The sequence below is a fragment of the Pipistrellus hanaki genome (assembly GCF_964339955.1).
Source record: "Pipistrellus hanaki genome assembly, chromosome: 18".
NCBI lineage: Eukaryota > Metazoa > Chordata > Mammalia > Chiroptera > Vespertilionidae > Pipistrellus > Pipistrellus hanaki.
This window is the reverse complement of record NC_140520.1, coordinates 1,246,205-1,272,253: the sequence shown is the minus strand read 5'-3', so window position 1 is coordinate 1,272,253 and position 26,049 is coordinate 1,246,205. Positions and strand designations below refer to the sequence as shown.

The 26,049-nt window shown below is 49.4% G+C and overlaps 1 protein-coding gene across 3 annotated transcripts in view; it reads left to right on the top strand.

The window, feature by feature from the left end:
- Positions 1 to 26,049, top strand: part of DPYD (dihydropyrimidine dehydrogenase) — a 304,605-nt gene that overhangs the window by 120,080 nt on the left and 158,476 nt on the right. For all 3 annotated transcript variants that reach the window (XM_084865337.1, XM_084865336.1, XM_084865338.1), the window contains 2 exons: positions 2,779 to 2,860; positions 6,639 to 6,726. In XM_084865337.1, coding sequence (XP_084721463.1) covers positions 2,779 to 2,860; positions 6,639 to 6,726 — 170 coding nt within the window. The remainder of the gene's footprint in view (positions 1 to 2,778; positions 2,861 to 6,638; positions 6,727 to 26,049) is intronic.

Sequence of the window (26,049 nt, the reverse complement as noted above, 5' to 3'; positions counted from 1 at the left end):
ACTCTCTCTAAAAATCAATGGAAAAATATCCTTGGGTGAGAATTAACAACAATTATAGCAAAATATGACGGGCTGTCTGTTGATGCCCACATGCAATCCAGTGTTTGAGAACTTTTGCTTAGCCCTTGGAGGCACAGGGAGGAAGGAGTATCCTCTAGCCCAGTGGTCGGCAAACTCATCAGTCCACAGAGCCAAATACCAACAGGACAACGGTTGACATTTCTTTGGAGAGCCACATTTTTTAAACTTAAACTTCTTCTAACGCCACTTCTTCAAATTAGACTCGCCCAGGCCGTGGTATTTTGTGGAAGAGCCACACTCAAGGGGCCAAAGAGCCACATGTGGCTTGCGAGCCACAGTTTGCTGACCACTGCGAGTCTGGCTCTTAGGTTCCGTGGCTGGGCCTGCGAAGTAACTGAGTTTATCGACACCTGTGCCGGGCATGCAGGTGGGAGGGCTCAGTGGTGAGTCCCTCGGGTGGGGGAGGGGTGTCAGGCTTGAGGCTTGTGTAGCTTGTTTACCAAGAACAGTGAACGAGTGCAGAAGTGACCAGACCAGATGAAAGGGTGTTTGGAGCGGCACCCTGTCGGGAAGTGGCCGAATGAGGGAAGCTCCTGGGAGAACACAGGGTTTGGGGTGTAGATCCTCTGGGAGTCCCTCGGTGCAGATCCGTGTCAGGCGTGTCTCACTGATGCAGTTTGCCTTCCTGGCTCGGAAAGGGAGACACACCTGTGTGAATGTATGTCCTGCTGTCAGACAGAGAAGTGGGGGCAGGGTGCTTTCCAGATTGTGTCTCTGCTTCTCACCTGCCTTCAGCCGAAGATAACCCTTATGTCAACGAGGGGTCTGGACGCGGAATGTTCTGATAGGTATGCAGAGCGTTGGGAGGGCGTGCGAGGGTCCGCGTTCACAGGTCAGCGTGAGAGTCTTATCCCGGACTGGGACCCAAAGTCCTTCTCACTGGAGTCTTGCATCCTAACTGGCCGGACAGCTCCGTTGTGAACGCCTTGATGGCACACTGTTAGTTCCGTGCATTTCCTGTCGCTCAGAGCACGGTGCCTGGCCTTGTGATGGTCTGAGGTAGAGAAGTTGATTGAGTCATCGAGTCTGTAAGCCTCAGGAAAAGGCTGCGCGTGCGCCTCAGAAGGCGGCTTTGGGCAGCCTCGGGGGTTCATGCTCAGCACTTACTCACCTTACACTCTCACTCTGTCTGGCCCGGACGTGGCTCTCATTATAGGCACTGCATCCCTTCGTAGTTATATGTTTCTGGAACTCTCCTCACCAGCAGGAGAGCTTATTGGTAAAATCCACCACCAAATCCCAGTCGCTAACACTGCACCTGGCGCTCTGTACATGCTTGTTAAATGACAAGATAAATGAATAAGTAAATATTCATGGACACATATAGCCTGTTTCACTGTTGTAAAACACTGAAAAGTTAATTTTGCTTAGCTTTTATAATTCCCTAAGTTATCACAGTGTAGAACGATTATGTTTTATAATAGTTTTTCTTGTTGTTGTTGTGGGGTTTTAAGGGCAGACAGAAAGCCAGTACTGACCTTACTTATTTATAATTGTGACTTCAGTGATGCTTATTCTTTTAGGGAAGGAGAGGGGTTTGCTACAGAAATGCTCTCTAGGCCGCATGGAGCCAATCCTGCATGTCCCGAGCGGCACAGTAACACAGAGTCACAGGTTCTAACATGAACAAGGTCAAACAGCAATTTTCAACCTCTTTCAGCTCAGGGCACACATAAACTCATTTCTGAAATTCTGCAGCACACCAAAAAATGCATTTTTTGCTGATCTGACCCCCCCCCAAAAAGTAAAATTTTGATTCATTCATACCAGATAGCTATTGTATTGGCTGTTGGTCATTTTCTTATTTGGCAATCTATGGGAAAAGAGGCCATCCCTCCAATTAAGTAGTCAGGCATCACATGTTTTAAACATGCAGCACATATGTTGAAAACAGCTGAGGTAGAGGAATCTTGATAGAATATATATGAATGTACATACATATATGTATAGTAAACATGATCTATTCTTTCAACTAATTTTTGGTATTTACCATTGCACTTTCTTATGAATTTCTTACATAATTACTAGAGGCCCGATGCATGAATTTTGTGCACGGGTAAGGTCTGCAGGCCTGGCTGGCAACCTGGGCCAATCAGGGCCTTGTGGCTGCCGGCCGGGGCCTTCCTTTGTCCCGCACTGCCCTGTGGTGGTCAGCGCATGTCATAGCAAGTGATCGGTCTCCCAGGTGAACTCCTGCAGGTACAATGGCACATTGGGCTTACACACACACACACACACACACACACACACACACATACATGTATGTATGTATATATGTGTGTGTATATATGTGTATATATATACTTATATATATTTTTTATCTATATATCTTCTATATGTATATTTATAGATTAATAGACCATAAACTTAATAGTTTTAGAAATGCTTTTTATCAATTGTGTATTTTTTACTTGTTTTCCGTAGTTTACATTTATTTTTCACATCCCTTTCTACTCTACTGTAGTCTCTATAATATTTTAATATTTTATCCTGTGTATAAAAATGCAGACTGTAGTCCCTATAATATTTCACCCTGTATGTAAACATGTGGAATGCTCCTCACGGTCTGTGGAATGAATGCAAACACCCTTCGCAGAGATAGTCAGTCCTTGAACGTTGGCCAGAAAGCCATGTTGCATTTTTAAGATGGACGGTTTTTCAACAGGTGCTTCTTTTTCCTCTTCCTCTCCCTTCCAGCACCTCTGAGATCCCTCAGTTCCGGCTGCCCTACGACGTGGTGAACTTTGAGGTGGAGCTGATGAAGGACCTGGGCGTGAAGGTAAAGGAGGGACAGCACAGGCTATTGTTCGGGAAGGGCGTGGGCTCGGCCGCTCTGAGCAGCACAGTCACACGTGGCGGAGCAATTAAAAGCGGCTGCGGCGGCGGCAGCAGGCCCTCCTCGCTCGGGGCATTTGTCTGTCTGCCTGTCTGAAGGCCACCAGCCTGGAAAAGGGCGATCGATCGCGCTCATCTGGCACGCCCGCGCGTGATTAATTGTCTGTGAGACGCAGACGCCTCGGTCGCCGCAGGGGTTCCGTGTGAGGGTGGAAGGCTTGGTTTCTTAATCAGGCTTTTGTTTTGTTTTTCTCTCTTCATGCAACTTCCCTGCACTCGGCCGTTCGTATCTCACAACGTGGAGCATCATTTCTCAGAGGCTGGTTTTATTTATTCTCTGCATCGTGCCAGCGCGCCATGCGATCGTGCTTTCTCCACACGAGCGGGAGACCCGTGGGGAGCAGCTCGGTCTTGCTCATTGTTTTGTGGAATAAATATTGAGGCGTTGCTTTAAAGATGGCCAAAACGTTAACACATTGGAGGCTTACCACAGAGCGTTAGGAATGCCTTTGTTTTAGCCTTGAGTCACGCACTTTTTAATTTCTCTGGGTTGAATAATAAAACCATTTCAAATTATCCATTTTTCTTTGAAGAGATCCTTGTGGGCATCCATGTGTTCCTATTACTGTTATGATTATTTTCCTTGAGTAATGGTAGTTTTGCTTTCCCCTTTACCACTGAGTTGTTTAGGATAATATTTTCCTTTGCTTCTGCATTCTTATAACATTTAAATTTTTATTTTTTTTTACTTTACATGATCAGCAAGATAGGCAGTTTCGAATTTATCAAGTACACTCTCAAGTGATTTCCCATCAAAAGACCATTTCTAATAAAATAAACTACTTTTTTTCTTGGGAAGAATTAGCCTCTTAGCTGTTATATTTTGATAACCCCTATGGATGATATCATAGCAGATCTAATGTGAGCTGCTGCAAAACATGTTTATCTTCAGGTGGACGCCATGAAGTCTCTTGCCAGGCGCTGGCACTCACCTTCCAGACTCCATGCTCTCATGGTTTGTCCTGCAATTCCGAAAGGGTGGGATGGGAACATTTTGTCTCATAGTGTTTATGATATTTCCAATGGCTTTACATTTTAAAGCAAAAAATGTAAATCTGCATAAAGATCTTGCATTTTTTTGAAATATGCTTTAAATGTATATAATTGCCATTTCTCAGAATGGGGAGAGAGAATTCTGTTTTGATTTAACTTAATTTGTAATTGCGAGGCACTTCCTCTGCTTCATGATTTGAGTAAAACTGCCTCCAGGTCTCGTTCTGGACGAGCTCTCTTCATTGTCTTGTTTTCCATCACCGTTGCCTGAGGCAAGCATTTCCATTACAATAGGTTACTATTGGGAACTCATAAAATCTTATCAATATCTGCTCAGGGAGGAGAGACCCGTGCAGTAATAGTTGACAAAATAATTGGTGTTTCTAAAAATAGCCAAATATTTTAAAAACTCTTCCGGCTGATCTGTCTCAGAGATTCTGGAAATATCTTCTCTTTAGCCAGAGCTCCTATCAGACGTGTGGAGAACATGTGCACTTGTCTCCTGTGTGTTTTTTTAGTGGCTTCACACAGTTTATTTACAGAGTTCCCCTCCCAAAGCAGTTATAAATCTTAATTCTTCATGATAAATACTACTCTGTTTAAAAAATGTATCCTCGTAGTTGAAAGTATTACAGATGTCCCCCTTTCCTCCCCGTCAGCCCCCTCCACCCCACCTCCCTCTCCCGGCCTCCACCACACTGTGTCCGTGGCCAGGGCTGTGCACCTACGCGCACCTGCGCTCGCAGGCTGGCTGGCCTCGTTCACCTCCAGCGCTGTTCCTGGTGTGAGCGCCTCCTGTGGGAGTGAAGGAAGGGTCCTCAGTCTGAATGGGAGGAGATGGAGCTTTGCGTCAGGCCTTTTACATGCAGCCCGCGTGTTGGATTAGCAATAACTTCTGCCGAAAATGAAGTGGAAGGAATCTCATTCTGAATTTGGCTAAGATGTGTGAGTGCCCAGCCATATGTCACTAAAGCCACCTGAGGAAACTGTAATAAAGTCCATAATCCACATCTGGGCATATCAAGATGGCAAACATTACAAACATAAGGGAGCAGGGAACCGAGGGGCAGGACCACCATCAACGTGCCCACTAGGGGACTTTCCTGCCGTCCTACCTGTTTAACCAGTAATGCCTTATCTCAGAGTGGCAGCCCGCAATGTGTTTTATGTCTGCCATTTTGTTTATTTTATTTTATTGTTAATCCTCACCTGAGGATATTTTCCCATTGATTTAGGGAGAGGGGAAGACGGGAAAGATAGAAACGTCCATGTGAAAGACGCACATAGGTTGGTTGCCTCCTGCACATGCCCCAACCATGGGCCAGGCCGGGGAGGAGACTGCAGCCAAGGTGTGTGCCCTTGACTGGGACTGAACCTGGGACCTTTTGGTCTGCAGGCTGATGTTCTATCCACTAAGCCACACCAGCCAGGGCAGGCCTGCCATTTAGAGTTCCATTCCAACGCACTGCTGCATGCGCCCACGGGTTATGCATGCATGTAAGCCCTTCGGTTAATCTCTCCCTCCTCCCGCCTGCCTTCCTGTGGGGGTGACTTCACCGGACAAGGATGACGTTTGGTGTTCCCGGTGAGGCCTGGCAGAGGCACACACCGGCTCTGTGATCTCCTGGGACCGTTCCTGCCGGTCCCGGCAGGTCCCCGTCCCCGGCAGACACAAACCTGTGCCTGATGTCCTGGAGACGTGATTGTTCCCTCTCCCTGGGGACAGTCCCCTGAGCGGCCACAGCTCCCGTGGAGATGGACTGGGTGGTCACTGGGTGGTTATGTGCGGGGTCCTTTTCCTCGGACCCGGCCACCTCTGCCTGGGCAGGTTCCGGATCTGAACACTGGCTCCTGTCTGGGAACGGAACACACCGTGTGGCCGTTAACAGGGGTGACGCCCCTCTGCTTCCTGCCTCTCCTCACCTGCCATGACAGTGCTCCCTGACAGTGCTCCCCCCCTTCTGTAAAAGGTCCTTTTGAAGTCCTGCCGCCTATCTGACCTGCGCAGGGATGGATCTCGCCGTCCTCTGAGCTCCGTAGACCTGGCTGGTCCCACTGTTTATGTTATATCTGTTTAGTATGTACATTTCTGCACAGATCTTAGCTACACACTGGGCAGAAACCGTCTCCTTTGTCATTTCACCATTGGAAGTGCCCGCACATAGTGCTTTGAACATATTAATTAAGCTCTGAAAGTTCACCCACTGGGCTTTAAATACACTAGCTTTTATCTTTGTTACTTTTATTAAAAGGCAAAAGAAATGGATTTAGCCCTTAAGTAAAATGTGTTAGTGTTCCACTTCTAACAAGCATATTTCCACACATTTGAATATATAAATGTGTGTGTGTGTGTGTGTGTGTGTGTGTGTATCCAGTTCCTATTCTTTTAGATGTTGAAGATCAAGATTTTAGTAATCGGTCCATCATTCAGTGGTTGAGCGTTGACCTATGAACCAGGAGGTCACCGGTTCGATTCCAAGCAGGCCCGGGTTGCAGGCTTGTTCCCCAGTAGGGGCACGCAGGAGGCAGCTGATCCATGATTCTCTCTCACCATTGTTGTTTCTCTCCCCCGCTCCCTGCCTCTCTGAAATCAATGAAAATGCATTTTAAGAAAAGTATCTCGTTAATCAGAATTCACAGGATCATTGTTCCCATCTTGTTTCTTACAGGTAATTTGTGGCCGAAGCCTTTCCGTGGACGACATGACTCTGAGCACTGTGAAAGCAGAGGGGTACAAAGCCGCTTTCGTTGGCATTGGTGAGTAGCTTCCCTTTAGATGTTGTTTTTCGTCACATTTTAAAATGTGTCCCGGCAGAACTGCCTTCAGACATGTCCACGGTCCAGGTTGTGTCTGGTCAGAGCCGAGCAGACGGAAATGAGTGGAGATTGTTTATAATAAATGAGCTGTCTCTGCATTGGCGAGGCCACGTCTACCTTCCCGTCATCGGCACCGGCCATGGTCCCCGGCCATGGTCCCCGGCCATGGTCCCCGGCCATCGTCCCAGGCCATGGTCCCCGGCCATGGTCCCCGGCCATGGTCCCCGGCCATGGTCCCCGGCCATCGTCCCAGGCCATGGTCCCCGGCCATGGTCCCCGGCCATGGTCACCGGCCATGGTCCCCGGCCATGGTCCCCGGCCATGGTCCCCAGCCATGGTCACCGGCCAGCCCCTCCGGGAGGAGCATGTTTCCAGGTCCCGCCCAGGAACTGCATTTGGGCGTCGGGAGGGGGCGATGCCCCGGCTCTCTCTCTCAGAAGGCAAACAGGTTGAATTGATCATAAAGGACAGAGGTGGCTTGTCTTCCTGCTCTATCCCTTTTTCTTTTAAGATTCCCTGGAGATGGTTCATATCTGGCTGACTTGATAGATGTGTAACCATGGTCTGGAAGCCACATGGCCCATGTGTGGCGGCTGAGGCTGTTATCGGGTCAGACGACCCCACCTTTTGCCGGTCTATCCCCGGGAGGTCTAGTTTTCTAACATTTCTCTGTCCACAGAGAGGACAGCAGGTTCAATGCAGTCTTCCTCTCGTGAGCTTTGTCATCCTCTCGTGGGACTGGGCTGTGGCTGGTTAGTGGCCACAAATGGCAGACGCCCATCATGGTGCCTTTTGGTCTGTCTGGCTCTTCCTCCGTTCACACACTGCCAATGTCAGTCTGAAGTGACAGAGCTACCCGGGGGCCACAGCTGTTCCTCCTCTTAGCCGATCACACGCTGAGCCCCATTGTAGGGTCGGGGCCTGCCCTTTGCTTAGCCCAATGGTCAGCAAACTGCGGCTCCAGAGCCACAGGCGGCTCTTTGGCCCCTTGAGTGTGGCTCTCCCACAAAATACCACGGCCTGGGCGAGTTTATGTTGAAGAAGTGGCGTTAGAAGAAGTTTAAGTTTAAAAAATGTGGCTCTCAGAAGAAATCTCAGTCGTTGTGCTGTTGATATTTGGCTCTGCGGATGAATGAGTTTGCCGACCACTTGCCCAATCTTTCCAGAATGAGGTCATCAGGAATGCGTCTCAGCCGCCGCTCAGTTTTCTCATCCGGATGCCAGCCCTCTCTTTCTAGATCATTGCCCCCAAGTCTGAGACCATTTCTGTCCCTCTCTTGGTTTCGATGGAAAGTAAGTTTCACTATTTTCTAGCTTCCGAATGTCTGCAAAGAGCCCCCTTTCTTTCAGAAGCTCGGGTGCCTGTCCTCACTATGTCCGTGCGAACCGTTCCTGGCTTACAAAGCCGCCCTGTGGGTCAGGGGCAGGAAGTTCAGTGTTTGATATGATATGAATATATACAAGAAAGTTTCATCTCGTCAAAGAAAGGAAGGAAGGAAGGAAGGAAGGAAGGAAGGAAGGAAGGAAGAAAGAAAGAAAGAAAGAAAGAAAGAAAGAAAGAAAGAAAGAAAGAAAGAAAGAAAGAAAGAAAGAAAGTCTGTGTGTAGCAGACAGGGAGCCTCCTCCTCCAGGAATTGTCTCTGTGACATGCGTCATGGCAGGCGGGAGCACATGGCCTTTCTGTGACCACGCCACTGCCCCGCTGCCCGCCATGGGACTGCCTCACGTCCTCCCTGCCCTTGCACGCAGTCTTGCTTCTGCTGTGATGAAGCTTCACTCGTGGTTTCCTCTCCCTCTGTCTCCCCCTCCTTTTGGTTCGCGAAGGGGCTGTGTGTTATTTAAGACACAGGTGTGGCCCCATTAAGGAGAGGCTTAAACAAAACACTCATTTAGTTCTCTATCATCTAACCGTGTGAACCATCCTCAGGGCCTGATTTAAAATATATATTTTTTTAATTGATTTCAGAGAGAAAAAGAGAAAGGGAGAGAGAGACAGAAACATCAATGATGAAAGAGATCATGTATCAGCTGCCTCCTGCACACCTGCTACTGGGGATTGAGCCCCCAACCCGGGTATGTGCTCTTGACCGAGCATCGAATTGTGACCTCCTGGTTCAGAGGTCGATGTTCACCCCCTGAAGCACGCCAGCTGGGCAGTGCCTGGTTTTTACTTTTGGCCCGTGGGTATAGGCGTTCAGTCTGGCCACATTGCTCCTATCAGAATGGGACATCAGGGAGGGAGCCCTTTCTTTTTAAGTTCATTTCCCAGCCATTGCATAGGTCACGTCTGTTTTTATCTCACTGTCCACAACCTGGTCCCTTAAACATGCCTCGCCGCAAAGGGTGTTGGGAAATACACCGCGAGCTACGTGGGCACATGCCCCCAATAAACTTCTGTTTCCATAGGAGGAGAGGCTGGCAGACAAATAGCACAGAAGGGAAGGTCCCTGCCGTAGCTCTGCATCAGCCTTGGCTTTGGCACATGAGTTTCTTACTGAGAGACTCGGTGACGCACTCGATGACAGCAAAGGGTTTGCTGTGTGAACTTAGCGCTTGCATGTTGGTTAGGCAGATCCCGTAATGGAAATGAAGTAGTTGGAAATGCCGGATTGTAGATCTCTCATGTTTATAATCACCGTCCTTCTACGTTAGCTTAAGAGAACGAGGACTTCGTTATTAAATAGGATTTACTACGTTTAGCTTAACAAACCCATTGCCTCAGTGGGAGTGTGCTCCCATGGTTTCTGACCTTTAACGCACGGCAGACCAGTAGCTTCATTGCTAGCTTCACCCAGTGGCCAGGTAAGCTTCTATTGAACGATACAAACAACACTTTACATAAATGTTAAAGGCACACTTTAGAATTAAATACCCGTTGTATTTTGAAGTTATTTATCCCATTTTCTTACAAACTACTATCTTTTTAAAGTATGATACTTGCTAACACACTGTGTAATATGAAGCGAGAATTCTCTCTTGTGCTAATATTGTGTGTGATACTGCTGCTGAGAGGTCCAACACTCATAGGTGGTGGTTCTTCTTCTTCTTCGTCGTCGTCGTCGTCGTCGTCGTCGTCTTCTTCTTCTTCTTCTTTTGTAACTAAGGCTAAAGAAATGATCTCATTGTGTATAAATCATGATGAGACTTAAAGGGTTTTATCTCTTTGCCCTGGCGAGGTTTAATTTCTTCCAAGAGGAAAAAAGATAAGTGAGAGAAAACTGTGTGTGTTATTCAAAATAGATTCTGTTGTTTGGATACAATGGGATTTTTTTTAAGACTCTAAAATTTGGTGCTTTTATTTTATTTTATTTTTTAAAATATATTTTATTGATTTTTACAGAGAGGAATAAAGAGTTGGAAACATCGATGAGAGAGAATCATCGATCAGCTGCCTCTTATACACCCACTGGGGATGTGCCCGCAACCAAGGTACATGCCCTTGACTGGAATCAAACCCGGGACCTTTCAGTCCGCAGACCGATGCGCTATCCACTGTGCCAAACCAGTTTCGGCTTAAATTTGGTGCTTTTATTGCTATAATAGCCCCAGCAGAGTCTGATAGTGCCCGTGCTCAGAAACAGTGAGAACATCTCGTGTGAAACGGCTTCTCACAGGACTGGATGGTTCTCTTGGGTTGGTATTGCAGTCAATGTAATGAACTGCAGCCACTGTTTCTTCATTTTATTTTACAAAAAAGTGCACAAAAGGATAAATATCAAAGTGTGTGTGACACATGGCTAGGGTAAGCTGCTTTGTGAAGGATGTTTTTCGGTTGCGTGTGTATTTGTTGTGGGTATGTGCACTCACACATGCCTGCTGCATAATACAAAAAAACGTACTATTGAATGTGTCTTAATGGTTAGCGTGTGAGAGCCACCGCTGTATGTTGTAAAGACCCTGAGACACTGATGGCCTTTCCCCACAGTGTGCCCCACGCCTGTCAGCAGCTGCGGAGGGAAGTCAGTAAACATGGAATGTCTGCAAGGTCCCAGGCTCTGTGCTACAATCAGACAGAGAAAGAGAGAGGAGCTCAGTTTTCAGTGGGACTTTAACTTCAGGGACAGGGGTTGGCCCCTTTATCTCCACTTCAAGGGAGCGCATTGTCTTTATCTTTTCTGATGGCCCATTTTCTGCTCAGTTTTAATGTCGTGTCTGTGATTAACTCTTAAGATGACCCTTGAAGTGGATATTAACAACTCTATTTTATGAGTAAGAACATTAATGTGAAAAAAAAAAAAAAAACAGTAAATAGCAATGAAAACATAGACAGTGAATTTTATGGAGAAGGCAGGATACGTGGCAAATGCAAATATCCGTATTTTCACATTTAAACAACTATTGGAGACACTGACTCAGAGCCAACAAGTTATCTGGTGACGGCTGGCCACATGGAGGCATCCAGCTTACGGATCCACCACAGAAGGTGGGACCTCTGTGTGCAAGAATGATTCATCATTAATGATTAGTCTCACTTTTCTCATTGTTACCAGCAGTTGGTTTTCTTTGGTTACTATCAAAAAGAATATTTTTAAACCATGATAATTCCCAAATATTCTAACAGCTGAAGAAGAGACAATTACAATTAGAAAAATCCATTGAGAGGTTGTGGTATTAAATGTGCTACAGTGTGGCCTTTAAATAATCTCTGGTGTCTTCTTGGAGCCATGGTTCTTCCCTGTAAGTTTTCTTAATTAGCTTCTTAATCAGGAGTTTCTAAATTGTACACAACCAGCCATGCTGCTCCTCACTAAGAGGAACACGGAATGAGGATTTCAGGCCATCCTTTACTCTGTCTACAGATAAAGACTAAGGCTGTTTGGGGATTGTGCACAATTCCGAATAGATCATTTTAAAATAATAAACCTGACTTAATGTTAAGCAAGGGGGAAAAGGGGGCTATGAATATTTTGCCAATCTACTTTTTAAAAATGTGTAATATTGTCTAACCTAGTGTCACTTGGAAGTACTTGGGTGTAATTGTGAGATGGCTTCCAAGACATCCGAGCGGAGAGAGATAGAATTCCAGCTGAGAGTTCATTAAATCATCACTAATGAGCCCCAGCGAGGCCCCAAGGAGACAGCTAGATGGAGAGCAGTTCTTCTCTGATCTTACCAGCATATCTATAGAACGTGCATCTTCAGCTGCAGAATCAGGTGAGGGGGCTAGTCACCTGTACAAGCACAGAAAGGGGAAGAAAGAGAGAACCTAAGGAAATATCGGCTGTCCCTATTTGTTTATTTGCTTATTAATATATTTTTATTGATTTCAGAGAGGAAGGGAGAGGGGGAGAGAGATGGAGAGAGAGAGAAACATCAGTGATGAGAGAGAACCATTAATCAGCTGCCTCCTGCACGCCCCCTACTGGGGATCAAGCCCACAACACCAGGCACGTGCTCAGACCAGGAATCAAACTGTGACCTCCTGGTTTGTAGGTTGATGCTTAACCACTGAGCCACATCGGCCAGGCTTGGCTGTGTCTCTTTGTAAGCACCTAAATTAGTGGGTCTGGGTTCTTTGAGCTCATATCATGAAGATATACCGGTGAATCCACTGTGAAGGCCTCTAAGTCTCCATGTTGTGATTTCAGGTCCTCCGAGCTGATACTGCTTCCTAAATAGTTTGATTAGAGTCGGAGGCAGTGCTAATCAGGTCAGTAAGTAGCCTGGTCCCTCTGAGGGTTGTCTATGTTGCTCAGAATCGCTCTGCTTTCTCTTAGTAATACGGTGCTTCTCTGAAAGGTGTATCCCAAACCGTGTGCCTCCTGAGGCCATGCCTCTGTGAATATTTAAAGACATGGCTCACATAGGTACACCTGTGATCTTTGTTTATTTCCTCAGGTGTAATGTTTTAGTTTTTTAATCTTCAGTCAATAAGCACATACTTGATGTCATAATTAAAAAAAAACAAAAATGCATCTAGGAATTAAAAACTCAAGAGGAATGAAGTGAGCACTGAAGTTCTTTTTCTATAAACTGATTGGCAGTTCTAAGGTGTATCTTAGAAATCGTGATTAATAATTAGTTTTATAAGTCCTCATCAGTTTCTGATCAGAGGAAACAACGTAGGCACACAATAAAAGCCTTTCTGCTTCTTGGCTGGGAATTGATCTATAAAATCTTTGTAACTTTTGCTTCTAACTTATTGTTCTCCCTCTCCCTCTCAAGTCTTCCTCAAAAACTGTAACAGCTGGAACCTATTAATTCAGCTCTTCACACCACAGTTCCTCATAGTCCCACAAACTGGGCATTCTTCTGACATACATCCTTAAGTTATTATGCCAGTATATATAATATATATGCCAGTATATATAATATGTGATATATTATATATATATATATATATATATTATTTCAATATAAAGACAAGATGTTTGTTACGAGTAAAGTTGAAGACCATTGACCAAGGATTAGGCAGACATGAATGAGAGATGCATGCAACTAGATACTTAAAAGAAAAACATTGAAGATAGTGATTAGAGTTAGTGATTTTTTTCTTATTTATTTTTTTTAAAAAAAACTTCATCCCAGGAGATGGTTTATAAATTGGTTTTAGAGACAGAGGAAGAGAGAGAAACGTTAACGGCAGAAGAAAAATGAATAAAATAATGCATTCCGTGGGGCAGAGGGAAGAAGGAGGATGATTCCTTTCCTGAATGTTGGCTTTCCTGCTTATTTGTAATTAAAACAACAGTGGTATCTCTTGAACTTCTCACAGTGATGCCAGTGATTATTGTTAAATAGATATTCTAGGAGCCCTGCACGTTATTACCCCTTTAAGCATATAAAAGTCAAACCAACACAAAGCTGGTTTGAGCCAGTTCCTCTAGCTATGAGTTATACTCAGGTTGTAATTAATTGCTTTGAAAGGGAGTTAATTCTATCAGGTCATTGAATAACCCCGTTAGTAAATTATTATGACAAACATATCATTTGCAGAAATATCAGAACAGTAGCATTTTAGCAATTTGTAGTCCCTAGCAACAGCCTGCATTCCGCCGAAGCATAGTGATAGAAGCAGCTTCCTGCTGTTTGAGACTGTGACTATTAGGGAAAAGGCAGGCATTTTGTATGTTGAAAATTGAAGGTGAACTCATCTCTGAGCATCCCATGCCATGTTGCTGGAGCTTTGTGGTCTGGGCTCCTGTGAAAATTGGATCGCCATGTGAACATACACGGTTATGGACGTTGAGATGGGAATGGAAGAAAGGGAGGCGAATAAGACAAAAGAGACACAAGAACAAACTCGGTGCATGAGAGATTCCATGAAGGCAGCACATTGGGTCTTCCCCGACTGCCTGTGGGGCACTGTGTATGGTCTGGGTCTACTACGAAGCACGGCATGATGGGAAAAAACGGCAAGTGGAAAGAAGTCATATCTGCTCATTTGAAGAATGAGGGGCTTCATTTTGAGCCGAGCCTGTAGGCAGTAGTTTAGGAGAAAAGTTCTGATTTCTGCCAACGACTTAATTAGCCATATGTTGAGGAACAACAGTTCCATCGATATGGTGTGGAAAATACTCCTCATTATGGATTGATCTTTCTAAACTATAATTATCTGGAGGAACAGATAGCCGGAGAATGGCCATCGCTGGCTGTGTGCAGCCGATCTCGCCCACACGCCAAAGCACACACTGAGTCCTGAAGTGAAGTGTCAAATTATCACTGGAATCTTTCGCCAAATCTCATAATTATATCAGAACTATATATTCACTCTACAAGTGTTCTATGCTAGAAATGAAAACCTTCCAGACGCGCCCAGCTGGCGTGGTTCAGTGGCTGAGCCTTGACCTATAAACCAGGAGGTCCCCTGCCTGGATGGTGGGCTCGGTCTCCAGCAGGGGGCGTGCAGGAGGCAGCCCATCCATGATTATCTCTCATCATTGATGTTTCTATCTCTCTCCCCCTCTTCCTTCCTCTCTGAAATCACTAAGAACATATATATTTTAAAACTTTCCAGATCCTCCTAATTCCCGGTAATCTTAACAATTTCCAGCCTAACCATCCCTTGCATGTGAAATTAAGGAGACAGTGAATTTAGGAAGTGGAAAACTCTGGGTTAGAGAGCCTTGGGTGTAATCCCACTGTGTGTCTGACTAGCTGTGTGCCTGGATGTGATTTACCCACTCACTGTTCGTTATTCTTATCTTTTAAGGCAGTGGTTGGCAAACTCATCAGTAAACAGAGCCAAACGTCAACAGTACAATAATTGAAACTTCTTTTGAGAGCCAAATTTTTTAAACTTAAAAAAAAAAGAAAGAGTTCTGGAAACTCACCAGAGGGAGTTTGCGTTGCAAGGATAAGGAGGAGTCCGCGGAAAGGGGGAGTTTCTGAGGGAGGGGTGTCCTGGTGGAGGGCGCCAGGGAGCAGGATTCCGGGGAACCAGTGAGCACAGCCTCAGTGTAGCTTCCTGGGGTGAATGAGACCTTGATCGCCAGTCTCCGGGCTGCCTGGGGAGTTAGGCAAAAGGCAGCGCCTGGGGGTCCTGCTCAGTGTGCCGGGGGCACAGGCTGAGAATGCGGAGCAGCTGAGGCCGATGAGAGGTTCAGGCACCAGTCTCTCTGGACAGAGGATGAATTTCAGAGTGACGACCTTGGATTGTGGAGAAGACGCAGGGGAGAAACGATTAGAGCTTGAACTTGGGCAAAGGCCGATTAAAATAATCTATATTTAGTCTAAACGCTTCGGTCTCTTTCCTTATGGTTTAAAATCACACATCTTAATGAGAACATCAGGAAATAAGTGACCACTTAATAAATAGCTATTACCATTACACGGTCTTTTACTTCTAAATTCCTATCGCTTCGGTTGTTAATGGTGTTTTACTCTCTGTGTACATAGGATAAAACCTAACATTATCATAACAGTCCCAGTGATTATTTTCATCCAAGTTTAGCTATATTATCCCGGCATCAGCATTATTGAAAGGACCTGTTTTGTTCAGCATTTGCAAGTTACTAAGATTATTCCTATAATTGGTTTGAAAGCATTTTTTCTCATATTTATCTCCTTGAATATTAAAGCTCATTAGGAAATGTATATTTAGATATGTAGAGAAGATTAATCTATAAGACTAAAAGTAAACATAACTAATTGAAATGCTTAATAGAGCATTCACAGGCATTGAATTCTGGGATAACCGAGCGAGATGTTTTCTGAGTCTCACCCGTGTGGCTTATTCGACGCAAACTCAGGCTCGCTCTGTGGAATAAGACAAATAGAATCTTAGGAACAGGAGCAAGAAACTAAATATTTTCCTAGGTGCGATCCTAAAGGTACATTTCAGTAATTAGCCGGCCTTGAAAAAACGGCTTTATGTTTTTGTGTGAAACTCGGAAAAGCATAACTGTCTATGCTGTACCCGTTATTCGGAGACCGTTGTCCTGAGCCAGTTTTTGTGGTTGGACAGTAGGAGAATGGGATGTACACGGACGATCTGAGAAGAACTTAGGGAACAGCGAGTGTTCCGTAGCCCCCATGGGCTATATGGCACAGAGATTTCCAGTTGGAATAGATCATCGAGGCAGTCTCACCAGTCTTCTGGTCCCACCATGAAGAGGAAAATGCAGTGTAGACGGATTTTCCCGGTACCCGTTGTTCCTTTGTCAGGAGCATGTCTTTGATGGGGGATGGGGGGGGGTGTGGCCTCAGCAGGGTGGATGCGGGTCACTGACACGCCGTGGGTGAACGTGGAAGCCAGTCGCTTCCTCAGAGTGGCCACGGGATGTGCGTTCACTTCCTGGCGGGAGCCCCAGCGCTGGCAACGAAATGATTTGGGTTCAGAGGACGTTTGCCTCGAGGGAACACTGACAACTTCCACGGTCCCCAGGGAGACTGCTGGGTTGGCATGGAGAAGTTTCACGTGGAAATACACATCTTAATCCTCCAGGAAGTCTGGTAAGCGAGGATCGACAGACAGTGCGCCCGGCTTTGTCTGCCTGTGTCTTGCTCCCAGCTGTGCGGAGGGCGCAGGAAGGGGCTAAGGGGTACAGTTATGCAACAGGCTTAACACATGCCAACTGAATGGGATATCAAGCTGAAGTTCATGCCCAGCCAGTAAACCCAAGAAGGAAAAGTCACGCTTACAAATACATGTCCTCGTTCCAGTGAGCCTTTTGAAAGGAAACTGGGAAAGTCCCCAAGTAATCACACAAATGGAGAGATGGAAATTCTTATTCTTATAATTAGTCCAGTGAGACGCCCGTCTGAAAATGTCAGGCGGTGCAAGCCGATCCTTCGGTCCTATCCTGAGTTGCGACTGAAATAAGAACAACGGGCTTTTCAAATGCCAGCCGCTCCGAGGAGCAGAGTCTGGGAGAGGAGACGGCAGTGGCCCTTCGCCGAGGCAGCCTCGCACCGAGTCCTGCCCGGACCAAGGAGGCCGGTGACCATGAGGCTCACTGCCCCGTCTACGTGCAGGTTCAAGGCTCCTCACTCCAGCGAGCTGTCAGTGGGCCCCTCAGCTGCCTGACAGGTGTGTTTCCAATGGGAACGCATCGGTGTTATCCTACAGATTGCCTGGGAGAGGCCACACCACCCCGGTAGCTTTTAGCGCCATACTGCGGTGGGGGTGAAGGAGAAGAAACAGAGCTGATAGGGAAAAAGTGTCTGTGTGTGTGTATGTCGGGGGGGGAGGAGGGGGACCTCTTGAAATGGATCAGGAAAACACCAGGGTCCATCTAAGAAATCGGAATCCTGACTGCTAAAGTCACCTTTTACCCTCTTCCACTATTTTATCCAATTATTTGTAGTATTTTTAGCAACTGTGGGTGGTCCAGGCCCTGTGCTGGTCACTGGAGATCGATGATCATGGTAGGCGTCCTCTCTGCCCGGAGCAGCGCCAGCTGTGAGGGAGCGGACAGTCCCTGCTCAAGTGCAGAGGGCGGACGGAGAAGGTATCTCATGGCCGGTGGAGGGCGGGGCCTTCCCCTCGAGGGCGGGGCTCCGTGAGAGAAGGCGAACCGAGCCCATGATGGGCAGGAAGGCGGATCCCATGACACAAACGTGTGTGCGAACCAGATGGATTTGAAAACTGGAACTATACAGTGTGGTGTGGTCCTGAGAGGCTTGCTGATGGGTGAGAGGTCGGGGGTGAGTAAAGGTGGCAGGTCACACTGCAGGCTGTGACGGTCCTGGAGTTGGGGTTTGTCCCAGAGATCAGAGCCATAGAATACTGGGGCTGATGTCATCAGGGTGCTGCCTCGGTCCCTGGTGCTCCTTGGTCGGGTTCCCTGAGACACGTGATGTCACCTGTGAAATCCGGTCACATGCTTTTCACACGGCTTTCGTCATTGATTTGCATGGGGACAGGGATGCTTTCCCTGTAGATGTCCGGGGCGGGGCCGGGGAGCAGGAGTGGCGTTCAGAGCCGCGCCTTCACGGAGGAGGGCTTGTGACTGACCCCGGCGAGCTCGTTCACGAGGAGCTCTGTGTAAACGTCTTCCCTGTGCTCCCTGCACGGTGCTCTCCATCCCACACTCCTTGTGGGAGAGGATTCCGAACGATCGTTGGCTTCCATTCTTACGGCTCAGCATTTGGTGGGCAGAGAGGGCACATCACGCTGGTGTTTTGAGAGAGAGCCGTCAGTGGTGGTGAAGCTCGGTGGAGGCCGCACAGGTGTTACCGGCACCGCCGGGCGATGTTACGAAAGATGCAGTCACACCCCATGTGTGTGCTGAGGGTCCTGAGGATGTGACCAGCATCTCCAGCGGCTCATGACCCATACGCTCATCCATCTTGTATCTCAGCCGATCCATTTTCTCTCACCCATTCCCTCAGAGGAGAGAAAAAATGGGTAACGATTTCACATTTATCTCTAAATGCGTTCCCGTTTCTTTTTGTGGGCTTAAAAAAATCACTGTAGACAGACAAATTGCCCTTCATTATCTTCTGAAATAAGTGAAATAGCTTCAGCTGAAATTATGAAAAGTATGTTTCTGCATCTATGTTCTAGAAACTTGGTGAGTGAAATATATTGGTAGGAACACAGCTTCCCCCATACATGTATTATTTTCATGGATCTGATGTCGCATGGATGGTATGACTGCAGGCCTTTGCCTTTCTTAGGTGGCAGCTGGTTTAGCGCAGGTCAGAGCCGCATGGAATTAAAGATGTCCCGGGTGCCGTGGGAAGGTTTTGCTGGAAAGCCTGTGGTGCAGTGGGAGGTGTCTCATTTCTAAGACCCGGGAAGCGGGCTGTGTGGGGCGGGGCCTCGGCGGTGAGTGAGCGTGAGGCTCAGAGCGAGGCGCTCCTGTTTGCACGGGCGCTGATGGGGCCTGATAGCGGCTGATGAACGAGCGGCGCCCAGCGCGGGGAGCCTCGGCGGGAGTGATTTATGGCTGCCCAGGTACCACGGCTCCCGGTGTCTGCGGATGTGAGCGTGCCGCCCGCATGAAATAAATGAGATCAACATGTGAGGAATGAAAACACATTACTTGTAAAGGAGGTGTCGCGCGCCGGCATTTTCGCTCAAGTACACTTTGTCACGGGGGCTCCGTGCCAGTCGGAATACAAATCACTTAGCGGGTTCGCACAGCCCCGCGGCTGGGGTTCTGGCATCCATCATCCCAGATGTCAATGAGGGTGACACTTAATGGGGTGTGACAGCCCCTCAATGTTCACATCTCGCATCATCTGAGACTATTAAAGTTGCGCATATGTTTCATGGGTAAAGAGGAATGCATTGTGGGCACTGGAAACAACAGCCCCAAGCACAGACCGGGTCTGATGTCCTGAGGTCTTCATTGAACGCTCATCAGATACTCCGAGGTGAGGGTTTTCACCGCCCCTACGGCGAGGCATTTGCATCCTCTATCGTTTTATGATTGAACAATTCCTGGTTACAGGATGAATAGTGAATGCAAAGGTGGAAATGGTGCTCTCTGAAGTTCTGCATGGAGCTCTGTGCGCATCCTCATGTACCTGGAGTCATTCACTCTTGCACAGGGAAGATCCTGCTTTGCTATAAACGCAGTTACCTTATGTTTCACATTTGCTAAATGCTTACTTCCAGAAAGTGCGGCGTAAGCCCGGCCAGTGTATCTGAGCTGACTGTTGAACCAGGAGGTCACGGTTCAACTCCTGGTGGGGGGTGCAGGAGGCAGCCGACCCAAGATTCTCTCTCATCGCGGATGTTTCTACCTCTCTCCCCCTCCCCCTTCCTCTCCGAAATCAATTAAAAAATAATTTAAGACTTAAAATACTTTCAAGTTATCAGGAACCTGACAGTGAGTCGAACCCGAATCAATGAGAGCAGCAGCCCCGGGGGAGCGGCAGGCCGCCCAGGCGGCTGCTGAGTGTGGGAGACGCAGCCCGAAAGGTGTCTTCGCAGAGTTGGGTGTGGGAACTCTGCGGAGCCTCCGCTTCAGATCAGCTGGATTTAAAAATAACCATGATATGCCGAGACCGGTGTGGCTCAGTGGATAGAGCGTCGGCTTGGGGACTGAAGGGTCCCAGGTTCGATTCCGGTCAAGGTCATATACTTTGGTTGCGGGCACATCCCCAGTAGGGGGTGTGCAAGAGGCAGCTGATCGATGATTCTCTCTCATCGATGTTTCTAACTCTCTATCTCTCTTCCTTCCTCTCTGTACAAAATCAATAAAATATATTTTAAAAAATAATAAATAAATAAATAAATAAATAAATAAATAAATAAATAAATAAAAATAACCATGATAGCCGCCACCGTACGCAGGCCACATGCGAGGAAGGAAAACGCGGCTCCGGAAGCTGTGATGGACTCGGTCCCTGTGTGCCTGGTTCAGTGGATGAGACGCTGAGTGGCCAGCCCTTGGGACCGCGGCGGCCTGAGGGCTGAGCGGAAACGGAAGCCTCCGGAACGTGTGGCCGGGTGATGGGGAAATGACAAGGCCGGTGAAGAAATGGCGCTGGCGGCGGCGATGTCGCTCACGCTCTCCTCAGCCTTCGACGTGCGACCCAGCCCTGCTCCGGACTCCAGGGCGGCGAGGGGGGTCAGCGAGCACCTGCATCACAGCTCCCATAGTGAGGCTGCGAGAGGCCATGTGAGGACTAAGGGGCTGTGACCGGCACTCCGGGGGCCTCTCCTGAGCGGGGACTGGGAGGGTCCCGCGAGCTGAGCTGGAGGTGGAGGTGGGGGTAAAGGTGGGGGAGTCATGCGGGAGGCAGCTGTTAGTAATAACAATACCCAGGATGATGCACATTCTACTCTCGGGAGCACAGATCTCTGCCTGTCACAGCCCCTCCACCTCTGTCTTTCACTTAAATGGTAGTCAACACTCAGTAAATCATTGTCTTTCACTTAAACGGTAGGCACTTTCTCTCTTCTCCGGACGTGGCCGTGGCCTAGAAATAAGGGTTTTTTCCTCATTACTTGGAATGATTTACTGAGCGTTGACTACCATTTACATGAAAGACAGTGGAACTTGTCTAGCAGGGAGACCATTCCAATGCCATGGTCTTATGTTTTCAAAACTTTGACTCCACTGAAATGTCAAAAACTCTGAAGACCACCAAATAGAAATACAGGATTAACCGCGTTGTGATTGGCCTGAAGCACAGTGCTGTTTCGGCCACGGAAACGTGCAGAGTGGGTGGACAGAGAAGCACGGTTAGGTCACACCTCCTGGTGCCAACAGCACCACACCCAGAACAGGCCCCCCCGAGGGCGAGCCAGCGCGCTGAGGGCGGGTCTGCGCTCCTCCTGTTGGCCGGCACCGCCGGCCTCCGCGGTCAGGACCACGTCCCTCCCTTCTCCTGGCGCTCACAAGTCCGCTCTGAAGGGGAGTCGCCTGCCGGTCCTGAGAGCTCCTCATGCCGGGGCAGCGTCCACAAGGACGTCTCGTCCGAATAATTGCAGCTCCGATTGCAGACCGAGCGCCGCTCCCCGAGGAAACGGAGCCGGTCGGCAAACGCCGGGAGACACGAGCCGCCTAGATTTGGGAGTGTTCGCAGAACTCCTGGCCAAGTTGTCAAATATTAATACAGCCTAACATCCTTAACATCAAAGGACATGCCGAGACGCACTCTCCTTCCTAATTATGTAGGTGGAACACGTGTAAAGCAAAACGGAGATCCAGGGCACGCTCGGGCGGCTCTAATAAGGATCCGAGTGAGCAGAGGGTGCCGGTTCCCGGTTTCCTGTCTGTCCTGAACAGGCGCCAGTCACCTGGGCAGGCCCCCCTCCCCCCGGCCCAGGTGCAGGGTCCTCGGTCTGAGGGTGAAAAGCGATGGCCCGCCCCGGCTGGTGTTGCTGGTGGTTAGGGCGTCAGCCCACCCCCTGAAGGGCCTCGGGATTACCTGCCTGTCCAGGGCATGTCCCCGGGCTGTGGTCCCCTCCCGCCCTCAGCGGGTATTGGTAACTGGGATACCTCTGCCCTAAACTGGGATCCGCGCTCCCCACCCCGCTGAGAGCGGCACACGCACACGTCACAGGAAAGGAGGAGAGATGACCCTGAAGCAGCCGAAACAGGCTGACCCTCGTGCCTCAGAGAAGAGATGCAAGTTAACCCTCCACGCGGGACCGACTGTCGGCGGGGCTGTGCGGGGACCGGCGCCGGTGCAGTGCGCGTGTGAGCGCACCCATCCCGCTTGTGGGAAACGGCCACACGCGTGCAGGCATGTGTGTGCTGGCCTGCTAACAGCAGGCTGCGCACGGTGCCACGTAACAGGAACAACCCTGACGTCCCAGAGAGACCGGCGAAGAAACACAACACAAATGCGCTCTGCTCACACCCAGGAACATGAGGGAGCCCTGAACGCCATGGAAGATCTCTCTGTGCGATGGGGAGTCGCTCTGAGATGGCTGGTCACCTGAAAGGAGCTGTACACAGCCCACGTTGTCATTTGTGCAAAGACAGGTGCAACATGCACGTGTGTCTGTGAACAAGCCACAGCCCGGAGCGAGCCCGGAGCCGGGACGCGGAGAGAGCAGGGGGCGGGGGGTTCCACCCGGGAGCTTTCACGGCTCCTCTGGCAGCGCTGAGCATGCCCTGCACATGCCAACACGGAACCTCACCGTGTTTTCCCGGGGAGACCGGTGGCCCACAGCGGGGTGTCTCCCTGTGTCGCGCATCCCCTCCGAGGGGAGGAGGAGGGTGGGAAGCCACGGGGAGTGTCTAACGTGGCCTTTCCGTCGTCTCTGACATCGCACATCTGCTATCGCGCTCAGAGATGGCGGAGCCTGGACTCTCCGCTTCAAACCCTCCCGCTTTGTAGACACTGAGGAGCCGTAAACACTGTCGGTGTTTGCGCTGCTGTTCTCTGCAGCGTCTGCTCAGAGCCCACGCCCGCTCAGGCCAAGGCGGTACGCGGCAAAGGCAGAAAATGAGGCCTTTTCAGCTCCAGGGGCCTGGGAGGCGACCTTTTTTGGTTAATCCTCACCTGAGGCTATTTTTCCATTGATTTTCTGGGAGAAGCACGTTCCTTGGTTGCCTCCTGCACATGCCCTGACCAGGGCCCAGGCCAGAAAGGAGCCTGCAACTGAGGTACATGCCGTTGGCCAGAATCGAACCTGGGATCCTTCGGGTCCCAGGTTGATGCTCTATCCACTGCTAACAGCAGGCTGCGCACCGGTGAGAAGCAGCCATCTTCATTCCCTGGTGTCCAGACACTGGTTTATCTCTTTGTTCACCCCCTCCCCTGCTTCCCTGACACCTTCAGATGTGCTGATCGGACATGCGCCCAGGAGTCTAACCCTCTGTGTCACAGACCTGACCCGATTCCCTCCACGGATGGCCTGGAGCACCGGGGGGATAGGTCAGAGGTCAGAGGTCAGGACCTGTGTTGGGAACACATCCCCGTCCACTGAGGTGTGTCCGGATGAGTCGTGCAGTGCAGGAGGCAGCCCACCTATGATTCTCTCTCATCGCTGATGTTTCTGCCCCTCTCCCTTCCTCTCTGAAATCAGTACAAATATATTTTTTTAAAAAGACACAAACCAATGACAGGAAGGTAGTCTTCACACCCGCAGTCACTCCCTAACCGCCTTCATGCATCTGCGGGACTGACTGCCTGTTCACCTGCAGAAACGCGCTGCTGAGGGGCAGGCTGACACGCAGGCTGGGAGGTGTGCTCTCTGATGACCGGGGGTCCCCACCTGGGAGCTTTGGTCTTCAGGCTCAGGGCCCCACGTTTCAGGTGGGTTGACTGGAGTGAGAACCAGCTTTCACGTGTCTGTTGGCCGCCCCCGTGTCCCTCAGAAGTCACATGGGCTTGCGGGGTGCTGAGGTGGTCCGGGACGCAGTCCTGTGGTGGAGGATGTAGTATTTTTTAATGCATCGGAAGCCCCCCGGGGGCTGCTCGCTAATGGTAATGATGAGCCCCTGGAATCAGGCTGGGGATGCAAACCGTGCTGCTGCTGACCTGCCAGCTGTGGGACTGCCCCCTGCGCCGCGGGAACTCCAGGGCCCGGCCTCGCGGGGCGTCCGTGAGGCGGCGGCGTGGCTCAGTGAGGCGGTCGGCGATGGACAGAGCACACCACTTCACTGATCATAGACGGGGCGCCTTTTTTAAAGCTTCAGAAAATTAGACCATTTCTTACTTATATTTAAAAAAACGCTCAGTGCTTGCCATTTCTCTTTCCCCAAAAGTTGATGGCAGAGTAAGAGAAGATAGCATGGGAGGGAACAGGCGAACGCACCCGCACAGAAGCAGCAGTGAATAGTGAGTGCCACGCAGCAGCTTTGTTCAGGGCCTGAGCCACGGCGGTAGATAACAGCAGGTAATAGAATATTATTATTAACTTAACACATGCATTTATTTTATAATAACGGCATTACCAATAAGGGAGGGAGGGAGGGAGCATTTATTGAATGTTTATATACACCAATCACTTCTTTTTAAATCACTGTAGCTATCCTGAGGATAGATAGACCAAGATTAAATGATGTGAAATCTTTATTGACACCCCAAAATCAGCCCGTGGAGAGAGACCTCCCTGGCACCCAGCGTCCGTGTTCTTTCTGCCGCACCCGCAGGCTGCAGACAGACCTCGCCTTAAGACACGGCCATCACATAACCCAGCGCTGGTCTCGGGAGGAAAGTGTGTGCTCACAGCTCACGGCGCTTGTGTTGAGTCATTAGGGTATCACCTCCCGGGAGGAAGGTAATGCTTACACAGGATTAGGGCCTTCCTCCTTAATTCTTGAGCCGTCTGAGCTGCTCTGCTCCTGCCATCGATAGCACAGGTTTGATAGGCAGAGGCCTGGCCTGTGGTGGGGAGCACCTCCTCCCAGGTGATCAGCGGTCCGGGGCGGGTCCCGCACCTGCCGGAGCTCCCAGCCTCCCTGTGCCAGGCACGGCTCCCGGGACAGGTGCCGAGCGGGACAGGGGAGTGGACCGTAAGGCGGAGGGCGACATGCCCACCTCTGTGCCCGTCCTGCTCCGGGGCCTGTCAGGACATCCTACCGGGGGATTTCTGTCTGTAATGCTCTGCCTTCCAGACGCAAACCATTGTTCCAACCCTGAGAGCAAGGAAGAGAGCCCCCACCCTTCCCTGGAATCCCACTGAGATTTAGTGCAGGCCGGCCGGCGGCGCGCAGTGGTTGAGCGTGGACCTATGAACCAGGAGGTTACAGTTCGATTCCCGGTCAGGGTACATGTCCGGGTTTTGGACTCGATCCCCAGGGTGGGGCGTGCAGGAGGCAGCCGATCAGTGATTCCCTCTCATATATATATATATCTTCCTCTCTGAAACCAATAAAAATTAACAACAACAAAAAAAAAATTCTGTGCCTCTCATGTATGTCCAGTTTGGAGCAGGTTGGACATATATACGCCTGTGTGTCTGTGGTAGTATGACTGGCTGTGTCCATGCATCTCTCTTGAATAAGCCTCACAGGAGCCAGCGAGGTGGTTACTTGAGCAGAGTCGCGCTGGGGCGGGAGCGGCTCTGGAACACAGGACCCGCGGCGCTGGTTCTTGAGCGGTGACAGCGCCGGGTCCTCTTCCGTGGCTAGCGTGTGCGACTCCAGCTGAACCTGGAGCCAGCCTGAAGGAAGTTCCACTGAACGTGCAGTATGGCAGCCAGCCAGAGCACATCAGCCTGGGCCAGCTGGCGGCTGGTAATGAGGTGGTGATGGATGGCCGCAGTTCCTCAGGAAAAGCTGCGTCCGTCCGAGCCGGGGGAGGCCTGGCGGCACTCGCACTCCGCTCCCTGTGAGGGGACTGGCTGCAGCAGAAGGAGGTCCGTGGCTGACACACAGGCACTCTTGGCATTGCTTTCAGTTACTGTGGAGCAGCAGCATGGAATTTCAGAAGTCCAGCCCTGTGGCTATATTTATGCATTAT